Source organism: Triticum urartu, chromosome 2A, assembly GCF_056163025.1.
Source record: "Triticum urartu cultivar PI428250 chromosome 2A, HENAU_Tu73, whole genome shotgun sequence".
Classification (NCBI taxonomy): Eukaryota; Viridiplantae; Streptophyta; class Magnoliopsida; order Poales; family Poaceae; genus Triticum; species Triticum urartu.
The window spans coordinates 24571810-24593507 of record NC_141874.1 but is presented as its reverse complement, the minus strand read 5'-3'; the positions used below and the strand labels follow the sequence as shown (position 1 = coordinate 24593507).

Sequence of the window (21698 nt, the reverse complement as noted above, 5' to 3'; positions counted from 1 at the left end):
TATATAAGTCATGAAGAAAGCAATAGCAACATATTAAACGATCAAGTGGTAAACTAACGGAATGGGTCAAGTCAATCACATCATTCTCCTAATGATGCGATCCAGTTAATCAAATGACAACTCATGTCTATGGCTAGGAAACATAGCCATCTTTGATCAACGAGCTAGTCAAGTAGAGGCATACTAGTAACACTCTGTTTGTCTATGTATTCACACATGTATCATGTTTCCGGTTAATACAATTCTAGCATGAATAATAAACATTTATCATGATATAAGGAAATAAATAATAACTTTTATTATTGCCTCTAGGGCATATTTCCTTCAAATATTTTGCCGAAACATGTCAATATGGGATCTTGTTTTGATACCCGTGTCGATACAAACATGGTGGTGAAGACATATCACTAATCAGGTTATCGATCTGTAGGATAAATCATTTCAATATTCAGAAAAACAATTAATCTGATGGCGTCAGCATTTGATGGGAGATTCTTGCATATATGCATGTGATCCCTCTATAACGAAAAAAATCTCATTGGGAGATAGCAACACGGGAAGACACCATACACATGTGTGCTACATAGACATTCCCATTAAAATTAGAGTACCTTTTAGCATTGTGTCAGAGTGCTAGTCACGATGCAGGCAACCAAATTTTTCCGAGTGACACTCGAGACAATGACGCCAAGACGGGAGCAACTAGCTAGAGGGTTCCCCTGGTGGGCTTCCTAGGGGCACCGTCGGGAACTTTTATTTTTGTTTTTTCTTACTTTGGTTTTGTTCGCTTTTCTTCTTTTTCTTCCCAGCATTCCGAATTTGTGGTTTTCTTCCTTTTCTGGTTTTTGGGTTTTCTAATAAGTGGATGTAGCGTGCATTGTAGCACTAGATAAAAGAGAAGCACATCATGCATTATCGCAGGCAACAAACATTAGTAGAATAAGGGCCTTTAGTCCCGGTTCATAAGGGCCTTTAGTCTCGGTTCCTGAACCGAGACTATAGGGTCGTTACTAAAGCCTCCCCCTTTAGTCCCGGTTCTTACACCAACCGGGACTAAGGGCATCTCTAGCCGCGCCTCCAACAGGCCCCCCCAGGCCACTTTTTCGGTGACGGCGCCGAAAAAACGACCCAGTCGCGCCCCCAGGACGCCGAAAATCGCCGGTTCGGACCTTTTTTCCGCCCAGCGGTCACAGGCCGAACCCGGCGCGCTGGGGAGCAGTTGGGGGCTCCGGCGCTTGGGAAAAGCACGCCTGGCCCACACCGTCAGGGGAAAAGTCAAGGTTTTCTTCCCCCGACTCGCCTCGCACCCCCCGCGCCCTCGGCCACCACTAGCTATATCCTGGCGACGGCCGCCGCCCTACACCGCTAGATAGCCATTCCCCGCCGGAAAATAGCAGCGCTTCGCCGCGGCAGCCCCTCCCACAGTAGCTGGGCGTTTCCGGCCGCCGTTTCCGGCCACGGGGGCGCGGTTTAACGGCGGGTACACGCCCACCGAGCGCAAGGTGTTTGGCGTTTTGCCTGTCTCGGCGATGGACTCAGATGAGGAGGAAGAGCTCGCCGCGCTGCTGGAGGAGGAAGCCGCGGCCGACGTCCAGGAAGAGGAGCATCTGATGGTGCTCGCCGCCCTCGCCCAGCTGCTGGCGAGCAATGAAAAGCCGCGGCGAGGTGGCTCGGCGCCGGGGCGGGTGAAAGCAAAGAACCGGCATCGTCTGCAAGGCTACTGCATGCTCTACTCCGACTACTTCGCCGATGCTCCACTTCATGGCGAGAGAACATTTCGGCGCCGTTATCGGATGAGCCGAAAGCTCTTCCTCAGGATTGTGAATTCCATCCGGGAGTTCGACAACTACTTCAAGTGCAAGATGGATTGCACTGGCGCTCTTGGATTCACCTCCATCCAGAAGTGCACGACAACGATGAGGATGCTTGCATATGGAGCTCCCAGTGATTCACTCGACGACTATGGGCGCATGGTCGAGTCCACCAGCATAGAGTGTTTTTACAAGTTCTGTCGGGCAGTGGTGGCAGTGTTTGGGCCACAATACTTGAGAACACCCAATGCGGAAGACACTGCTCGGATCCTAGCCCAGAATGCAGCAAGAGGATTTTCTGGGATGCTTGGAAGCATCGACTGCATGCATTGGAAATGGAAGAACTGCCCATTTGGTTGGCAGGGGATGTACAAAGGCGCCAAAGGCGGTTGTAGTGTGGTGCTTGAGGCGGTAGCCACACAGGACCTCTGGATTTGACACTCCTTCTTCGGTATGCCAGGAACTCACAATGACATCAACGTGCTGCAGTGCTCTCCTGTTTTTGCCAAGCTCGTTGAGGGCCATTCTCCTTCGGTGAACTTCGAGATCAATGGGCACCAATACAACAAGGGGTACTACCTAGCAGATGGCATCTATCCGAGATGGTCGACATTTGTGAAGACCATCTCAAACCCTGTGCCAGGAGGCAAGAACGCCTGGTTTGCGAAAGTTCAGGAGGCTTGCCGGAAGGATGTCGAGCGGGCATTTGGTGTGCTCCAATCTCGATTCGCTGTTGTTCGGTACCCCGCTCAGACCTGGTCGAAAGATCAAATGTGGGAGATCATGACTTGCTGTGTCATCTTGCACAACATGATCATCGAGAGCGAGCAAGAAGACCCAGTGTTTGACACTGAACCATACTACAGGCAGGGTCCTCTAGCCGAAGTTGATCACCAGCTACCGGCAACTTGGACTGCCTATCTCAGTATGCGTCAGGAGATCCGAGACCCACAGGTGCATCATCAACTGCAGAAAGATCTGATTGAGCACCTATGGAGGCTCAAGGGGGACGCCGTGTGATGAAATACGAGTTTTTATTTGTTGAACTATATAATTTGTATTGAACTATTTGTTGTTGTACTATTTTGTTGAAGTATTTGATTTTTCTGTGATGAAATATGTGATAAGAAATAATTGTGTTGATAATTGAACGCCGATACACGGCGAAACCACGCCGAATATGGGCCTATTCTCGCCCATATGGGCCGTTTATTCGCCGAAATTGGGCTGCAAAGTGGGCCAATTTTGGCGCCTGGGGGCGAGCTGGGGGCGACGACTGGGCGCAAAACCGCCCCCAGCGCCGAGTGTATCGCCGGCTCGCCCCCAGGGGGCGATTTTTATGCGTCCTGGGGGGGCCAACGGCTAGAGATGCCCTAAAGGCCCTCCACGTGGCCGCTGCCTGGAGATCCACCTTTAGTCCCGGTTGACTAAAGAAATTTTATGAATTTTTTTTATAATTTTTCTAAAAAAAATTTGATTTTTTTTTAAATTTTTTCCCAATTTTCAAATTTCTTAATTATTTCAACCTCTAATCTCTAATTATCCTCATCACTGCTTAATTTAACCTCTAATCTCTAATCACCCCTCATCATTCCAAATAATCTAACTTCCCGAACGGTCAGCCATCTTCTCAGTACTCCAGCCTGAGCACGCTTAACTTTCGGGTTCTATTCCCCCTCGTTTCTAAGTCCGCACTTGTTGTTATCCTGAGAATAGTAAGATGTTAATCGTATTAACCCTCAGGAGTTTAGCTTGAGCATGAAGTCACACATTTCACCGTTTGAGTTTGAAACTATTATTCTAGAAAACAATAATTATTTAGTAACACTAATATTTCTTGAATAAGTAGTTTGACCATAGTTTGACCACAGTTTGACCAGATTTGACCAAAATTCAAAAAAATGAAATAATTATTTAGTAACACTAATATTCTTGAATAATTATGTAGTAACACTAATATTTCTTGAATAAGTAGTTTGACCACAGTTTGACCAGATTTGACCAAAATTCAAAAAAATTGAAATAATTATTTAGTAACACTAATATTCTTGAATAATTATTTAGTAACACTAATATTTCTTGAATAAGTAGTTTGATCATAGTTTGACCACAGTTTGACTAGATTTGACCAAAATTAAAAATAAATAAATAATTATTTAGTAACACTAATATTCTTGAATAATTATTTAGTAACACTAATATTTCTTGAATAAGTAGTTTGACCATAGTTTGACCACAGTTTGACCAGATTTGACCAAAATTCAAAAAAATTGAAATAATTATTTAGTAACACTAATATTCTTGAATAATTATTTAGTAACACTAATATTTCTTGAATAAGTAGTTTGACCATAGTTTGACCACAGTTTGACCAGATTTGACCAAAATTAAAAATAAATAAATAATTATTTAGTAACACTAATATTTCTTGAATAAGTAATTTGACCATAGTTTGACCACAGTTTGACCAGATTTGACCAAAATTCAAAAAAATTGAAATAATTATTTAGTAACACTAATATTCTTGAATAATTATTTAGTAACACTAATATTTCTTGAATAAGTAGTTTGACCATAGTTTGACCCCTGTTTGACCATAGTTTTACCAGATTTGACCAAAATTCAAAAAAATTAAAATAATTATTTAGTAACACTAATATTCTTGAACAATTATTTAGTAACACTAATACTTTTTGAATAAGTAGTTTGACCATAGTTTGACCAGATTTAACCAAAATTCAAAAAAACTGAAATTTGAGCATATCTTTTTTTCCTTTTGGAATTTGAAGATTCTAAAAATTTGCAAACAGGTCGTACGCTGTCAAAATCGCGCATTTTCGTTCTGAACATTTTGATATAATATATGTTTTTTCCGACATCGTATGCAAAAGTTACAGCCGTTTTACATTTTCCCTACACTTTTTGCAAAACATGTCCAAATTTATGTTTTTAAATTTTCCTAACTAGTAGATGTAGTAACATAACTACATCTCGAAGGATTTTAATTTTTGAAGTTTTTATCGGTTTGAGACACCTACTAAAGTTTTTACCGGTTCGTGTCTCAAACCGGGACTAAAGGTCTAATCTTTAGTCTTTGTTTGAGATATGAACCGGGACTAAAGGGCATCGCACACTTTAGTCCTGGTTCGTGTCTCAAACCGGGACTAAAGGGCTCATTTGAACCGGAACTAATGCCTTTAGCGCACGAACCGGGACCAATGCTCACATTAGTCCCGGTTCGTGAATGAACCGGGACTAATGGGCTTATCTGGTCCGAACGAAAGCCCTGTTTTCTATTAGTGAAAAAAAGTGACTACAACATGGAGCGCATAGTGCACTATGCTAAGAGCAGAAATGTTGTCTAGTAGAGAGCACGGTAGCACAAGTGCACCGTGGTGGGGACCACAAAGCGTACTCCATAGGAGCACAAATGCACTATAGAAAGGGAAGTACGAAGTGCACTATAGAAAGGGAAGTATGGAGTGCAATACGCAAGGAGTAGAAGTGCAGTGCAGTGGGCTACAGAGTGTACTGCGTGGGGGAGCGCACGTGCACCACAGAAAGGAAGCACGGAGTGCACTACGTGGGAGAACAAGTGTAGTGCAGTAGGGAGTATAGAGTGCATTACACTGGGAGCATAGAGGGCATTGTAGAAAAGGGAAGCACAAATGCAGTATAATAGGTAGCACTACTGCAGTACAAAAAGGTGCACAAGTGCAATATAGTAAGGAGCATAAATTACGGCAAAAACGAGGTTCATTGAAACCTAACATGGGATCTTGTTTTGAACACAATGGTGAAAACGGTTCACGATTTGACTGCATGGTTCAAGAGATATTTAATTTTAAAAACCCATATCAAACACAAACAACCCCACTCGTCCTCCCTCCTGTGTGTGAGCACTCTCACAAAAACTCTCAGGTTGCAACAAGTGAGGCACATCAACACTCAAGAAGTTTAAGGTGGCCTTTGGAAAAAGGTACTTCTTCACTAGTGATTTTGCAACAAGACTGGCTTGAACATTGTCCTGCGCCCATCGCCACGAGGCATGGCCATCGCCCATCGGGTCTGATGGGCCTATAGAAGAAGGCCCAATCCATTGACACATTTCCTTTTGAAACTGCGCTGCTAGAAAGCAATCATGTGGGCATGTGAAGGCGGGTGTGCCTATATCTCACTTTACGTGAGACAATACTCGCCTCGCTTACAGGGAGACGGTAGTGGGCCGGTCCAGTAGCCATGTTGGTTCATCACGCTCGCATCACATATGTTTTTTTTCTTTTCAATTTTTTTATATTTTAAAAATACTAAGTACATATATTATGACAAATAATTTAGTTAATTTTTGTAAAGTGTTCGTCACACATTTCAAAAGTATGCATGCAGTTCAAAAAACTGTTTGCTGAACTTTTAGAAAATGTTTGACCTTTCAGAAAAATGTATGTGACATTCAAAAATGTTTGCTTGTTTCAAAACAATGTCTTCTATTTTTGAAACAATTATAGATTGTAGAAAACTGTTCAGGCAATTTTCAAAAAAAATCATAACATTCAAAATATGTATATTACATTTACAAAAAGTTCACGTGTTTCAAAAATATGTTTGTGATATATTTAAAAATGTTTATACAATGTAAAAAAATATATGCATAGTTTAAAAACATGTTTCTTATCATCCAAAAAATAATTCAACGTGTATTTGAATTTCTTTTAATCACATACTCAAAACATTGTTCAAAAACATGTATTTGAAATAATGTTAATCATGTGTTTGATAAAATATGAAACATGTATAAAAATGTGGTTGATGTATATAAAAAATGTACATTGTGTGATAATAGACAGTAAATCATATATTTTTAAAAGTTAATCGTGTATGAAAAAGATCTTGATGTATAATAATAATATAAAATGTGTGTGCAACATTAGATACGTGTTGGAAAAAGTTAAAAAAAGAAAAAAAAAGGGAAAGGTAAGAGAATATAATAATAAATAAACAAAAATACACAAATAAATAAAGTTAAAAAGGAAAATTAAATAAAATCAAAATAAAATTGGTGCAACACAGTGAAAACCCGGTAAAAACCAAAGGAAAAAAACCTGCACGGCTGCGACCGTACAAGAATGGCCCAGTAGGGCCCCGTCAAAGGCGAGACCTAGTTATCGCAATGGTCGAGAAATAGCTCCGGCCAGTGTGGGCATCGAAGAACCGGACTCCAGAACTATTCTCTCCGGCCTGTGTGTGCGGTAAGTTTATGACTAATTTTACTCTGCGACCGGCAACAAACAGTAAAAGAAATCTCCCTATCCTCAATTGAGGCCAGTTTCTGAATTTGAATCTCCTTAACCAATGTATATGCTCTGAACCCGTTCCTCCCTTGACTCTTGATCCGCTCCGATCAGTCTCAAATCCTCATACACAACCGTCAGTAGATCACCCCGCCAAAAAAACGGTGAGTAGATCGTGGCAATTGGGATTAGAGCCCTTCCGATCTTTGCCCCCAAGGTGCGCAAGATCAACCTAAGGATCAGATCGCGGATTCGTTGCGTCGGCGGCGATCTGGCTGCAGTGGACACCATGGTCGGCTCGTTGGAGGAGCTGAAGCCGGCTTTTCACACACAGCTAAGATAGTCCTGTTCTGTACTGAAAACGGATCACAGAACAGCACACAAGTACAAAAGGTAAATATCAACGACTATAAACAGAACTTGAAGCGGAATAAAATGTTCTCAGAATTTAATCTGTCTGTCAGACTTGCATGAAGCAACAGATATGCAGCATATAAGCACAACACCGATCTGAGGATCAAAATGTACTAGATGGAAACATAAAAACAAAGTGTGTCTGAAATCATGCTTCTGCGGACAGAAGTGTCTGCGGATGGACATAAACTAAATTACTCGGATGAAAAATTGGCCTTCCGGTGCAGAGTTTTCATTCATCATCACGATCCAGTAAGGTAATGCTGCCGGCCTTGCGGTGCTGTTCCAGCGGCTAGTGCTCAGAAATCAAGAACTGAGACGCTTCTTTATATTTCTGGAGGATGCACGCCAGTCTTGCTGGTATCAAATTTCCTGCATGATTAACAGGATGAAAACTTTGATTAGCTAAAATTGCAGTTGAAGTCAAGGGTGGCAGCTGTGTTTCTAAAGAAGGAATTCTGAGCAGCAAACATCATTACAAAGCAGCACAAACCACATTATTAGATAGAAATAAAGTGCAAATACTGTTGTATACACAACTGAAGTAGCCAAGATTGGCAGGAGACATACTCAAATTTTACTTGGATGTGAGCGAGCTTCTGTCTGTTCTCCTCTGATTCACACCACTTCTTCAGCTCAGGACAGTCCCAAATATACAGAGCTTTGAGGCCAGTGAGCTTGGCTAAAATGTCCTCCGGCAAAGATTGAATGCCATGGCACTCGTCGATCGCAAGTTGCTGGAGAGAGGATAGGGCCCTAGTAATCTCTGGTGAGCTGGTTAGATTGTAGCAGTTGTTGATAGTCAAGCTGCAGAGTCCAGGGAGGTGGCGGAGCAAAGTCCAGTCACCTAGTGGCACATTGCGCAAGCAAAGCAGCAACGATTAGGAATTGTTGATGCTGGAGCATTACAAAAGATAGAAGTACAGGAGATAATTCTCAAGGATCAAAATATACTTTGAGAAGAGAAGGTACATAATGGAAGTCGTTACCTATTCCTCCTAGCGATGAAGACATTAGTTGCTCAGTCTGATATCAGCAACCTCTTAGCTCTGGGTGGAAGAGATCCAAAGCTCAACAAGGGGCATTTCTGAATCGCCAGTTCGTCTACGGCAGCAAACTTAAACTCTTTCAGGTTCTCCATATCATCTATGGTGAACTTAGAGAGTCGAGCGAATGCCTCTCTGTTGCCTCCACTCAGTTCACCGGCATCAATCCTTGTGATTCTGGCCATCCTTCTGAGAACAAGGCGCTGGAGGTTTGGAAATAGACCCAGCGGCGGCAGTTCAATGCACCTCGGGAAGTCCTCCATGGTGACCTCTGAAAGATTACGGAGATGAGATGATATGCTTGGTATCCGCCAGGCAGGGAGGCAGGTTTCCCCACCATAGCCACATATCTCGAGGCACTGCAGAGAATGTGGTGGCACTAGTTCTCCTAACAAAGCATTTTCCTCCACTTTTATAGATCCTCCAGGGGCACCAACAGTCCAACAAAGCTTCAACCTTTCAACCTTTTGTTTCTGAACTAATGTTATCCTCTGCGCTTCCTCCAAAGACTTCAGCCTCTCAAGGCAACTTATCTCCAGCTCTTTACAGTCCACAACCTCGAGCTGAACAAGGTTGCTCGTGCTGCTGTATGCTGCTTCATCAACACAGACCACAAGTTGGCAACTTTCCAGACCCCGGCATTTGCTTAGATCTATTATAATCTTGAGACACTTCGTTTCACCAACATTCTTCAGTCTAATGCAGCCTGAAAGATCCAGTGTGTGTAGCCTGTTGAGATCACCTAGACACTGAGGTAAATCAAAAAGAAATGTGTTATGAGACAGGTTTAGATGCTCTAGAGCGGAAAGACCTTTGACACATTCTCCAAGGTATTGCAGACTATCCTCTTGCGACTGGTGGTAGTAAAAGATAGGATTCAAGCACATTGACAAATTCAGATACCGGAGGCTGATGAGCTTGCACAAACCATATTTAAGTTCTTGGAGATGGGTGCAGTGTTGAGAAAGATAACAGCAAGGGTTTGACAAGTTCAAATGCTCGAGACTCGTGAGGCCACCAAGGCCTTTCCCGATCCCTTCAAAACAAGACCAAAAAGATAAATCCAGGTGTACCAGTTTGCCGAGCTTCTGGAGCGGTTCTGGAAGCTCTGCCAGTCCATGGCATCGAGATAGATTGACATGGGTCAAGTTTATGAGATCTCCAAATGATTCAGGAAGAGTTGTAAGCCGAGAGCAGCCTGACAAATCAATGTACACCAGATTGACAAGCTTCCCAATCGATTCAGGTAGGTTTGGTAGCTCAGAGCAGCCTGACAAATTGATGTGCACCAGATTAAGAAGCTTCCCAACTGATCCAGGTAGCTTTATTAGCCCAGAGCAGCCAGACAAGTTGGCATGCACTAGACGGATGAGCTTTCCAAACGACTCTGGTAGGTTTAGTAGCAAGGAGCAGCCTGATAAGTCCATGTGGATCAGAGTTATCAGATCCCCCAATGACTCGGGCAGAGTTACTAGTCCAGAGAATTCTGATATCTTAAGATACCCCAGGTGCTTCAGTTGCCAGATGGTGTTCGGTAGCTTCAGCATGGAGCTCTCCGTTAGTTCCAGGACACGTAGCCCCTTATTACGTGAAAATAAGTCGCCCGTAAACTCCACTTCTCTGCAAACGACACAGCGCATCGCCCTTAGATTGCCATCGAACCTTCTACCATGATAATTGGTGGCTAGACAGTACGTGAAACTATTTAGAAACTCTTTCGCGAGGTCATGCACCAGATTGTGCATAGTGAACAATATTGCACCCTTATCCTCTTTTCCACTGGCCTGCAATAAATTATAGGCATACACACATAGTTATTAGATGCATCACGAAGTATTTATCTTGAGAATGTAACTGCTATTGTGCAACTTAGAAAGATGAAACTTAGATATGTTTTAACATTAACTAAAAAGGAGGACGCTAGGAGAGGAAAACTCCTTTCTTTTGGCAAAAGACTCATACTAGTTCAGGCTTGCTTAGCAAGCATCCCTACTTACCTAATGGGTTTTATCAAATCCCTAAATGGGCTGTTAAGATGATTAATACTCAATTAGCTAACTATTTCTGGGATGACTATGAAGGTCATCACAAGTATCATTTAGCTGCTTGGGGCTCCCTTACCATCAAGAAGGAATTTGTGGGGTTTGGCATTACTGATGTAGGAGACATGAATCTGTGCTTATTAGCCTCTTGGGTGAACAGATACTATAATGCTGAAGGTAAAATTTGGAAGAACATTGTGGAGTCCAAATATAGCCTTCAGAATAAGAATATTTTTTTTTGTTCTACTTCTGGGGCCTCTCCTTTCTGGAAAGGTGTACTCTGGGCAGCCCAGGCTGCTAAAGTGGGCTTCTCCTGGAAGATAGGTAATGGTAGAAAAGCTAGACTCTGGGAGGACCATTGGTTTGGCAATGCCACGTTGGGAGTTGTATGATTTAGCCAATGAGCATAATGTCACCATTTGACAAAATTTCTTTTAGAAGATGTTTCAGCCAGGAGCTTTTGAGTCTGTGGCATGAGCTGCTTGAGATAGCTAGGTCTATTGTGTATACGGATGTGGAGGATTCCTTGGTTTGGAATATGAACTCCAAGGGAGTCTACACGGTCAAATCCTTCTATAAATTTGTTAACTTCGGAGGAGTGTTGCCTAGTAACACTCCTGCTGTTTGGTCTATTAAGATCCCGCCTAGAATTCAGATTTTTTATGGCTCTTAGCTAATAACAAACTGCTCACTAGAGACAATTTAGCTAAGAGGCAAGCTGTGCCAAATTCAACTTGTGTGTTCTGCTCTGAATTGAAAGCTTGCTACCATTTATTTTTTGGCTGTGCTGTTGCTGAGGAATTCTGGAAATCTATCACTAGACTGACTGGTTTCGCGGGGGATATCAATATGATGTCCTTCTCATCATGTTGGTCTAGAGGAGACAGATTTGCTGCTATTAATATTGTGCATGCAGCTGGCCTATGGGCTCTTTAGAAAACTCGCAATAACATGGTGTTCAGCTCTGCTGTCTGGCCTGGAATGCAGGCTATCTAGCGGAAAACTGCTTCGAACCTCTCTTTGTGGGAAAGTCTAGCCTCGGATCGTGCCAGAACCAAGTTGGAAGAATGGTCGAAGGAGTTGGAGCAACTGGCAAGAAGTCCCCCTCTCTTGATGTGGCCAGACCCTGGTTGAAGCTGGGCAAGTTTACTGAAGATATCCTGGCAAAGGGGGGAGTTGCCTTCCTATGTACCTAGAGTGTGGTGGCCGTGTTTGTTAGTACTGCTGAACTTGTCGTCTTTCACAATGTAATAGGCTAGAGCACTATTTGTTGCTGGCTGTACTTTGTTTTTGCGCGTCTGTCTGCGCTGTGGGTGAGGCGGTATGTCTGCCGTTCCTCCGCGGTCTTCTTTGTAGCTCTCGGAACCTTGTTTCATTTCTGATATGAAATGGAGCTGGGGCATGGTGCCCTTTTCTTCTAAAAAAAAGGAGGACGCTAGGCGTCCATTGATCGATGGGAAGCCCCGACCAATCAACTCCCTAGCCGTCAGATGTGGTCGCTGACATGTCGGCCTGCTCAACGAGACTAAACGACTTGTGCCCTGACCGGACCTAGTCGCACTATTCCTGTGGAAGGAATCTTTCTACTAAAGCTAGCAGGCTGTGGCATGCAACTGTATACATGCTTGGCAGCACCATATTTTAGGAAAGAATCTTTCTACTAAAGTGTCTACTGTTGTTTGATTTACCAAGAGAGACACCCGCGCATGGCTGCATGGCTCACTTTTTTCTATCGGATATGGAAAAAGCTGAACAACAACTGTACACAATGGCCCGCTTAGCCTCCTGCCAGGTCTACCAGTCCTAACAGTGCCCTACTGCCATACAGTACCTGCTAGCTGCTATGCCTACTTTGCCTCAAAAAAAAAAGCTGCTATGCCTACTACAGCCCAGCCTGACCTATGTGTGTCAAATTGCTGCTTAATTACCCTGCCGCCGCAAGTGGCCTGCTGCTTTGTAGGGGTGCCGTCGCACCTTTTCGTTAATGTAAGTAATGGATAGCAATATTTGCTTCGCCGGAATAAGTAAGGAAAAAAATAAAATAAACGGCCAGTTGCAGTACAATACCGTTGCAGCGCCCTGTGGTCTCGCGTCCTGCAGCTCGTCGACGGTGTCTATGATCATGTAGGCGGCGTTACAGGCATCCTGCAGCCAACGCACCAGAAATCCATCTGTCAACGCCTGCATCTCGGCTTTGTGCACAACCGGCTGGATGGCCTCCAGCTCCTCCAACATATCCCGGAGGTCACCGGTGAAGTTGGAAGGCACCACGGCTTCATCTCGTATGGCGGATCTGAGCTTAGCGCATGCCCTTTGGAAGATGGCTTGGGCCATGGCTGCTCCTTTGATCCTACAACGAGCTCTCGATGTTTGTTGGAGCTCTCGATGTTTGTTGTGTTCAGGGATGGGATGTTGGGTTGGCAGAGAGAATGCGCACGCTGGTGTATCTTTGGGGATGCTCGGATCCTACCAGCGCAGGTGTAGGAGGGGATTTGGAGCTGGGTATGGGGATCGCCTGGACAATTTTCCTCGGTGCATGGCAACAACAGGACACGTTGCTTGTATGGACCGTAGACATGAGATATTAACTTCGATCGGTATAAGTGGAACCAGCTGGAGCGCTAGCTACCGTCGGGCGCGGGATGCTGAACCTACAACCAAAAATTATACTCCGATCGAGACGCGGACATCAAACTTTTATTGCACCGACGCTTGTGGCAAAATATCAGCAGATGCCACGTCGTGACCAGCATCGTAGAGACCAGTCATAATTAGGACAGCTACGCTCTACCTTACGACAACAAAACAAAGTTAAAACAAATAAAGAGAAGTCTGCAACACCAAAACGCGTACAGGTCAAAAAGACCCAATTTAAAATATTTCAACCAGAAAATGCCACACCACCCCGTAAGCTAAAAGTGTTCAAGCCTTGATTTTTTTTTTTGCGCATCTAAAAATGTTCACATGTTTAAACAGAGTATTCACACGTTCAAAATCATGTTCACGTACTTCAAAAAATGTGTTCGTGTATTTACCAAAAAAGGTTATGTAGTTTTATAAAAAATCACTTGTTTATCTGGAGTATTTATATTTCTTGTCCATTCTGCGCACTTGTAGAGTAAGCAGCTCCTCCAAAAACGTCCGAAAGGAAAAGGAAGAGGCATCAGCAATGTCGAACATTCCATAGATTCTTGATTACCTGACACTTGACGCTGTCAAACAAATTAATCCTTGCAAAATGAATCTGAAAAGATGAAGCAGAATCCCAACTGAGTGATCGTCGATGAGTGGTTAGCAGTGAGGGAGTAGTATGTACAATGTGCAAACGCCCAGGTCTTGGAAAGAAAAGAGGCGCGTATCAGGTTTCACTAGCTGAACCAATAAAATGTTGTTGCCTCGTACTAAGTCGTGAGGCACCGAAACTTTTAAGTCTGCGAAAGTGCAACTTCTCATGACAACAACAACACGAGCAGCACGTACATCGGCCATGGGAAGAACCATTCTGTACCTGAACCAGTGTGTTCTGAAGATCAGTGTGTTCTGAACTGAAATATTATTACAAAACCGAATTTAACAGCACATGCCCAGTAGTATGAACTTACACTGAGCGAAAAATGTGGCAATATTTAAGGATTCGTTGGAGTATTACACAGCATATAATGTACGCTCAAGAGCTCAGATTAAAAGATCAAATTGTACAGGAATGCGAAAGTAAGTTGTCTGAAATCAAATCATCATCTTTTGCTGCCTGAAAGAGTCTGCAGGCCAACATATGTTGCAAGAATAGCTGGTAATCAAATGGCATTCCACTTTGCACCGAAATTTGTGCTTCATCGCACACACAATTCCTCGGCACCGTGGCGTCTTCCTACGCCGCCTCCACCTTGTCGCCCGATTTGTAATCCTCCTCAATCCCCTGCCTGCTAGTACTAGCAGGTTCCCTGCAAAATGTACAAGGTCAACAACTCGCACAATTAAATCGAGTTCAGATCAGCGATGGCTACTTCCTTTTTTTACACAAACTACTTTGAGCAGGGATACACGAACCAACATAAAGAGTGTAAAATAACATTAAAACAACGAGCAATATGGTGGTACATACTCATAATTTTTGTTGGGGATGTGCGCCAGCATTTTCTTGTCCTCCCCAATCTCCGCCTCGTTGCCCGATTTGTCGTCCTCCTCAATCTCCTGCCTGCTAGTACTAGCAGGTTCCCTGCAAAATGTACAAGGTCAGCAACTCGCACAATTAAATCAAGTTCAGATCAGCGATGGGTACTTCATTTTTGTACACAAACTACTTTGAGCAAGGATACACGAACCAACATAAGAAATGTAAAATAATAGTAAAACAACGAGCAATATGATGGTACATACTCATAATTTTTATTGGGGATGTGCGCCAGCATTTTCTTGTTCTCCTCAACCTGACACCACTTCTCCAATTCTGGACAGTCAAAAATACACAGATCCTTGAGGCTGGTGAGTTTCTGCATTGTATCCGGTAACGAGTTGAGCTGCTTGCAGCGGACGATCTTGAGTTCCTGGAGAGAGGTGAGTTCACCAAAGTACTCCGGGAGGCATGTGCCGGTGTAGCCACTAACCTCAAGGCACTGCAGATTAGGCGGTGGCACTAATTCCACCAACAAAACACTGTCCTCCACTGATCTGAGAGAGTCCAATGTCCAAGAAAGCTTCAACTTCTGAAGCTTCAGTTTCTCCACCAATCTGATTCTCTGTGCTTCCTCTTTAGACTTGACCTTTTCTAGGCAGCTTATCTGGAGCTCTTGGCAATTTACCTCCTCCAGCTGAACAATGTTGCTGCTGCTATACACATCATCATCATCGATGATGCGAACCATAAACTGGCAACTCTCTAGGCCCCGGCACTTCCTCAGATATATAAACTTGAGAGACTTCATTTCACCAACCTTCTTGAGTCTGATGCAGCCTGAGAGATCAAGTGTGTGCAGCTGGTTGAGGTCACCTAGACTAGCAGGCAGGCCAAAGAGAAATATGTGATGAGACAGGTCCAAATGTTCTAGGCTGGAAAGACCGCTGACACACTCTCCAAGGCATTTGAGACTGTCCTCTTGTGACTCTCCATGGTAGTAAAAGATAGGATTCAGGCACGCTGACAAGTTCAGATACCGGAGTTTGGTGAGCTTGCACAAACCATCTTTTAGCCCTTGCAGATGAGACCGTTGTTGAGCAAGATGACAGCAAGGGTTTGATAAGTTCAAATGCTCCAGAGTGGTGAGGCCACCAAGGCGATTCCCAATCCCTTCAAAACAAGACCAGAATGATAAATCCAGGTGTACCAGTTTGCCGAGCTTCTGGAGCTGTTCTGGAAGCTCTGCCAGTCCATGGCATCGTGATAGATTGACATGGGTCAAGTTTATGAGATCGCCAAATGATTCAGGAAGTGTTGCAAGCCCAGAGCAGCCTGATAAGTCAATATGGAACAGATTTTTCAGATGCCCAAGGGACTCTGGCAGAGTTACGAGTCCAGAGAATCCTGATATCTTAAGATACCCCAGGTGCTTCAGTTGCCAGATGGTGTCCGGTAGCTTCAGGACGGAGCTCTCCGTTAGTTCCAGGACACGGAGCCCCTTATTACGTGAAAATAAGTCGCCCGTAAACTCCACTTTCCTGCAACCCACAAAGCGCATCGCCCTTAGATGGTTACCATACCTTCTACCAGGTTTCCCATGACAATTGGTGGCTAGACAGTATGTTAAACTATCTGTGGACGTTGCCCAGAAGTTTTGCACCAGATTGTGCATAGTGAACAAGATTGAACCCTTATCCTTTATTCCACTGGCCTGCAATAAATGGAAGGCATATGCACATAATTATAAGATGCATCACGAAATATTTATCTTGAGAATGTAACTACTATTGTGTAGCTTAGACATTTGGAACTTATATATGTTTTAACATTAACTAAAAAGGAGGACGCTAGGCGTCCATCGATCGATGGGAAGCCCCGATCAATCAACTCCCTAGCCGTCAGATGTGGTCGCACCTTGCTGTCAGATCAGGGTGTCACAAAAAATCAGCTCTGCTCAGCCATTTCGCGGAATCTGGGCTCATCATCACTATTTTTGAAAGCATTTTGGAGTTGTTTCGTTTCACCATATCATGTCCCGGCCTCGTGCTGATACCTACTACCATATCCATGCCATATATAGTAATTAATCCATCCAGTAGGAACAAGTATGGTACGATTCACTCAAATTTTACTTCAGTTTTATGTCTCTAAAATTTGATAAATTTCATATAAGAGTAGTAGACAATTACTCACGTGGTGTGCAGTTTGAAGGAATGACAAGTCCTGAAGCCTGGAAATATGCTCCTCAGCTATCTGTGTGGCAGACAATATTTCAGATGGCTCAATGAGTTGGAGAGCAATCCAGTGATGAACCAGGTCATCTTTGACTATACTTTGCCCGCTTGGGAAGATTTGACAATAATAAGCAAAGCATAGCCTCAAATCTGGTGGCATACTCATGTAGCTTAGCTCTAAAGTTGAACTGGCTAACATAAGTGTTGACTCATGATTCGAAATATAAGGAGACCAGATATCCCATTCCATGGTTTCATTCATGATCCCTTCAATAATTTTTTTCCATTTGTTAGCATCTCGGGAAGAACCTAGCATGCATGCGTATTCATGAGCTATTGATGGCACACCCCAGCACTTGCTTGCGATCTTCCATCCAATCTTCTCCAACTCTTCTTCTCCTCCTTCGAAACTGATCAATTTCTTGATTATTTCCCAACACGTGTCATCACTCAACCGATTTAGCCTGTACGGCTCAACTGTACAAATCTTCCTGGCGATGGCTTGGTTGCATGTGGTTACTATCACGTCCATCTTGTCTCCCAAGAAAGTTAACATGGACTTCAATAGCTGCAACTGAATGGGATCCTCCTCCCACAAGTCATCCAAAACAAGGAGCACCTTCTTACCATCAAGTAGCTTGTGAAGGCGCTTCATTATACTCTCCATCCCCTCCACGTCTGGAGAAGAATGGTTGTTGATCTCTTCTTGTCCCCTTCCTGACACGTTACAAACAATGGAGTTGCCTATTGTATGGAAGTCGAACTGGGGAGACACATAAACCCATACCCGAAAGTCGTAGCCTTGGAGGGAGTGGATATCGTTAAATACCATTTGTGCCAAGGTTGTCTTGCCGATGCAAGCAAGCCCAAAGATGGGAAGAATGGTGATGTGCTCTTGCATGATGTTGGGCTCGGTAGATAGCAGCAGGGCGGCTATTATCCTCTCTTTATCTGATCCTCTTCCCACCACAACCATTGCTTCCTCAGAATCTGGTCCAGTTTCTCGTTGCTCGGTAATTTCCTGGAGTCTGATGCTTGAGTGTGCCACAGAACCTGATAAATGAAGCGAGTACTGCTTTACACTCATCACTAGTTGTTTCGTCTCCTGCACCTGGATGGCCATGGCATTCTTCATGATGGCAAGGCGGGGCAGCATCCTTCTCGTCATCTGCAAATATGGACCATTATGTTCCTTAGAGAAAGAGGACATTAAACTGTCTTGAAATCAAAATATTGGAACTTTTAACAGCAGCGCAGCTAAAACATCGACCAATGAATTATCCTCTAACCAATCTCACGGCGGTGAAGACAGCAAGTAAGTAATGGATAGTAGTATTTGCTTAGCCGGAATAAGTAAGGGATAAATAAATAAACGGCCAATACCGTTGCAGCAGCCTGTGGTCTCGCGTCCTGCATCTCGTCGACAGTGTCTATGGCCTTGTAGGCGGCGCTCAAGACGTACTGCAGCCAAAGCGGAACATTTCCATACATGAACAGGTGCATCTCGGCTTTGTTCAGCGTCGGCTGGATGGCCTCCAGCGCCTCCAACATATCCCGCAGGTCAGCGGTGAAGTTCAACCGCGCCACGGCTTCATCTCCTATGGCGGATCTGAGCTTCGCGCATGCCCTCTGGACTGCTTGGGTGGCCATGGCTGCTCCTTTGCTCCTACAGCGCGCGCTCTCTTTGCTTGTGTTGAGCGAAGGGATGGGGATTGGATGGGATGGGTAAATGGAGAGGTAGACAGGATGCGCAGGTTAGTGTATTCTTTAACGCCTTCAGCCAGCGGAGGAAGGGTGAACCAGCCGGGCTGTCGATCGGGAGCTGTGTACCGGCAGAGAAAGAAATTACAGTATATTTTTTTGTGTCAGACAACAATTTGCGGTCACGCGCAGCTGGTGCACCTCACCTCTAGCGAGGAGAATACTACAAAAGGAACTCCTCGCAATCATGGGCCTGACCATGTGAACTGTGGAGGCACCAGAACGCTATTGCTTTCGACGAGCGGAGGGTCCTGCAGAGGATCTTGGAAGAGGCAAAGGCTTGAGCATCCGTTGGAAATGGCCTTAGCGGGGACATGAAACTCTTTTTTGAACATTGTTCCAGTCTCAAGACTGATGCAAACGTCGACTTATGCGATGTCAAGAAACGCCACTTCCCATCAGGAGTAAAACCACCTGCAACTTGTTACGTTGGGGAGGGGCGCAGTAGACACTAGTCAAGAACCGGGACCAATGGGGGTATTGGACCCGGTTCATGAGCCCAGGGGGCCGGCCGGACCACGTTGGCCATTGGTCCCAGTTCATCTGGACCTTTTGGTCCCGGTTGGTGGGACTAATCGGGACCAGTGGGCCTCGCGCCTGGCCCACCACCATTGGTCTCGGTTGATGGCTTGAACAATGAGGTGCCTATATATACCCCCTCGCGTAAGAGCAGAGCAAACTGCTATGCACACAAGGTGTTCGATGGAATGCTCTAGCTCACCTCTTATGCACACAAGGTGTTCGATGAATGCCCGAGCCACACTACTTAAGCTTTCTCCTCTCCAAGCTCGACCTCCAAGCTCCATTTTCCTCAATATTTGTCTAGGTTTAGCGGTCCGTCACGCCCCGTCCCCGTCTTCACTGCCGTCGATCACCCACGCCGAGCTCATCGCCGGCACCACCGTGGTGAGCCTCTTATTCTTATCTTCTTTCTGAAAGGAAAAATATTCTTACTTGTATGTTTACATAGATACTTGTATTATTTTCTTACTTTTATTATTGCATCTTATATAGTGCGATGGTTTTGGTATCCGCCCCCGTCGGCCCTCGTCCTGTCTATGATTCGGATGTGGTATATATATTATCTTTATAACTATTGGTTCATTTATTGTTTATGAAAATTATGCTGACCAACGTGACATAGATTTTATTTATGTAGGATGTATGTGAATTGGAAATTCCAACCGACCCTATTGTCGAGAGGTTAAATTTAGTTGAAGAAGAAAACAATTTGTTGAAGGAAAAAATAAAAAAATTGAGGAGGAGAAGATGATATTGGAGTTGCATGTTGCGGATGTCGTCGATGATCACAAGATCAAGATGGATGCAATGCGCTTGAAGATTAGAAAAATTAGAAAATATGCCATTCATACCGAGGCTTGGTATCATTATGCCGTTGGATCAATTGTTACCTTGGTTGCGATTATGATCGCATTTGTTTTCGCATTGAAATGTTTTACATAGTTTCAATGTATGGTTTAATTCATTAGATGCTCTGGAGAGCTATATGTTGTTAGATGAGAACTATGTATGTACTTTGGTTTTAATGTGATGATGAACTTCTATTAATTTGGACACTTAATTATATGTAATGCACGCAGATGAACCGGCAATGGATGTACGGTGACAGACACACCTCCGAGTACATTAAGGGTGTGCATGAGTTTCTCGATGCGACTGAGGCAAACAAGCAGAATGGTTTTATGTGTTGTCCATGCACTGAATGTGGGAATACGAGGTCTTACTCTAACCGGAAAATCCTTCACTCCCACCTGCTTTACAAGGGTTTCATGTCACACTATAATGTTTGGACGAGGCACGGAGAAATAGGGGTTATGATGGAAGACGGCGAAGAAGAAGAGTACGATGACAACTATGTGCCCCCTGAATACGGTGATGCTGCAACGGGGGGAGCTGGTGAAGATCAAGAGGAACCAGACGATGTGCCCAATGATGCTGCAACGGGTGAAGCTGCTGAAGATTAAGAGGAACCAAACGATGTGCCCGATGATGATGATCTCCGCCGGGTCATTGTCGATGCAAGGACGCAATGTGAAAGTCAAAAGGAGAAGCTGAAGTTCGATCGCATGTTAGAGGATCACAAAAAAGGGTTGTACCCCAATTGTGAAGATGGCAACACAAAGCTCGGTGCCGTACTGGAATTGCTGCAGTGGAAGGCAGAGAATGCTGTGGCTGACAAAGGATTTGAGAAGTTACTGAAAATATTGAAGAAGAAGCTTCCAAAGGATAACGAATTGCCCGACAGTACATACGCAGCAAAGAAGGTCGTATGCCCTCTAGGATTGGAGGTGGAGAAGATGTTGGGAAACGTAGTAATTTCAAAAATTTCCTACGCACACGCAAGATCATGGTGATGCATAGCAACGAGAGAGGAGAGTGTTGTCTACGTACCCTCGTAGACCGGCAACGGAAGTGTTGACACAACGTAGAGGAAGTAGTCGTACGTCTTCCCGATCCGACCAATCCAAGTACCGAACGTATGGCACCTCCGAGTTCTGCACACGTTCAACTCGGTGACGTCCCTCGAGCTCCGATCCAGCAAAGTGTTGAGGGAGAGTTTCGTCAGCACGACGGCGTGATGACTGTGATGATGTTTTACCGACGCAGGGCTTCGCCTAAGCACCGTTACGATATGACCGAGGTGGAATATGGTGGAAGGGGGCACCGCACACGGCTAAGGAACGATCACGAAGATCAACTTGTGTGTCTATGGGGTGCCCCCCACCCCCGTATATAAAGGAGTGGAGGAGGAGGAGAGGGCCGGCCCCTATGGCGCGCCCTGGAGGAGTCCTACTCCCACCGGGAGTAGGATTCTTCCCTTCCCTTGTTGGAGTAGGAGAGGAAGGGAAGGAGGAGTAGGAGAGAAGGAAAGGGGGGGCCGCACCCCTCAAACCTTCTCCAATTCGGCCTCCTGCCCAAAGGGGGCGCACCAGCCCTTTGTGGGCTGGTGTGCTTCCTTCTTATGGC

At 44.5% G+C, this 21698-nt stretch overlaps 1 protein-coding gene and 1 pseudogene across 1 annotated transcript; both read right to left on the bottom strand.

Annotated features, from left to right (window-relative positions):
• Positions 1 to 7805: 7805 nt before the first annotated feature.
• Positions 7806 to 13083, bottom strand: LOC147983093 (uncharacterized; annotated as a pseudogene).
• A 1103-nt stretch (positions 13084 to 14186) lies between these two features.
• Positions 14187 to 18822, bottom strand: LOC147983092 (putative disease resistance protein RGA1). The gene is made up of 5 exons (XM_087542831.1): positions 18333 to 18822; positions 16909 to 18117; positions 14979 to 16426; positions 14704 to 14817; positions 14187 to 14542 (listed from the first exon to the last, which is right to left on the bottom strand). The coding sequence occupies exons 1-5, from the start codon at positions 18597 to 18599 to the stop codon at positions 14470 to 14472; spliced, it is 3111 nt and encodes a 1036-aa protein (XP_087398957.1). The 5' UTR covers positions 18600 to 18822; the 3' UTR covers positions 14187 to 14469.
• Between the last annotated feature and the right edge of the window lie 2876 nt (positions 18823 to 21698).

What these genes read in the sequence shown, in the direction of transcription:
- LOC147983092 (XM_087542831.1), bottom strand. Translation starts at nt 18,599, where the DNA reads ATGGCCACCCAAGCAGTCCAGAGGGCATGCGCGAAGCTCAGATCCGCC. An exon ending in GACCACAGGCTGCTGCAACG is followed by an intron (nt 18,118 to 18,332) that starts GTATTGGCCGTT and finishes CCATATTTGCAG; the next exon opens with ATGACGAGAAGGATGCTGCC. An exon ending in TCCTTCAAACTGCACACCAC is followed by an intron (nt 16,427 to 16,908) that starts GTGAGTAATTGT and finishes CATTTATTGCAG; the next exon opens with GCCAGTGGAATAAAGGATAA.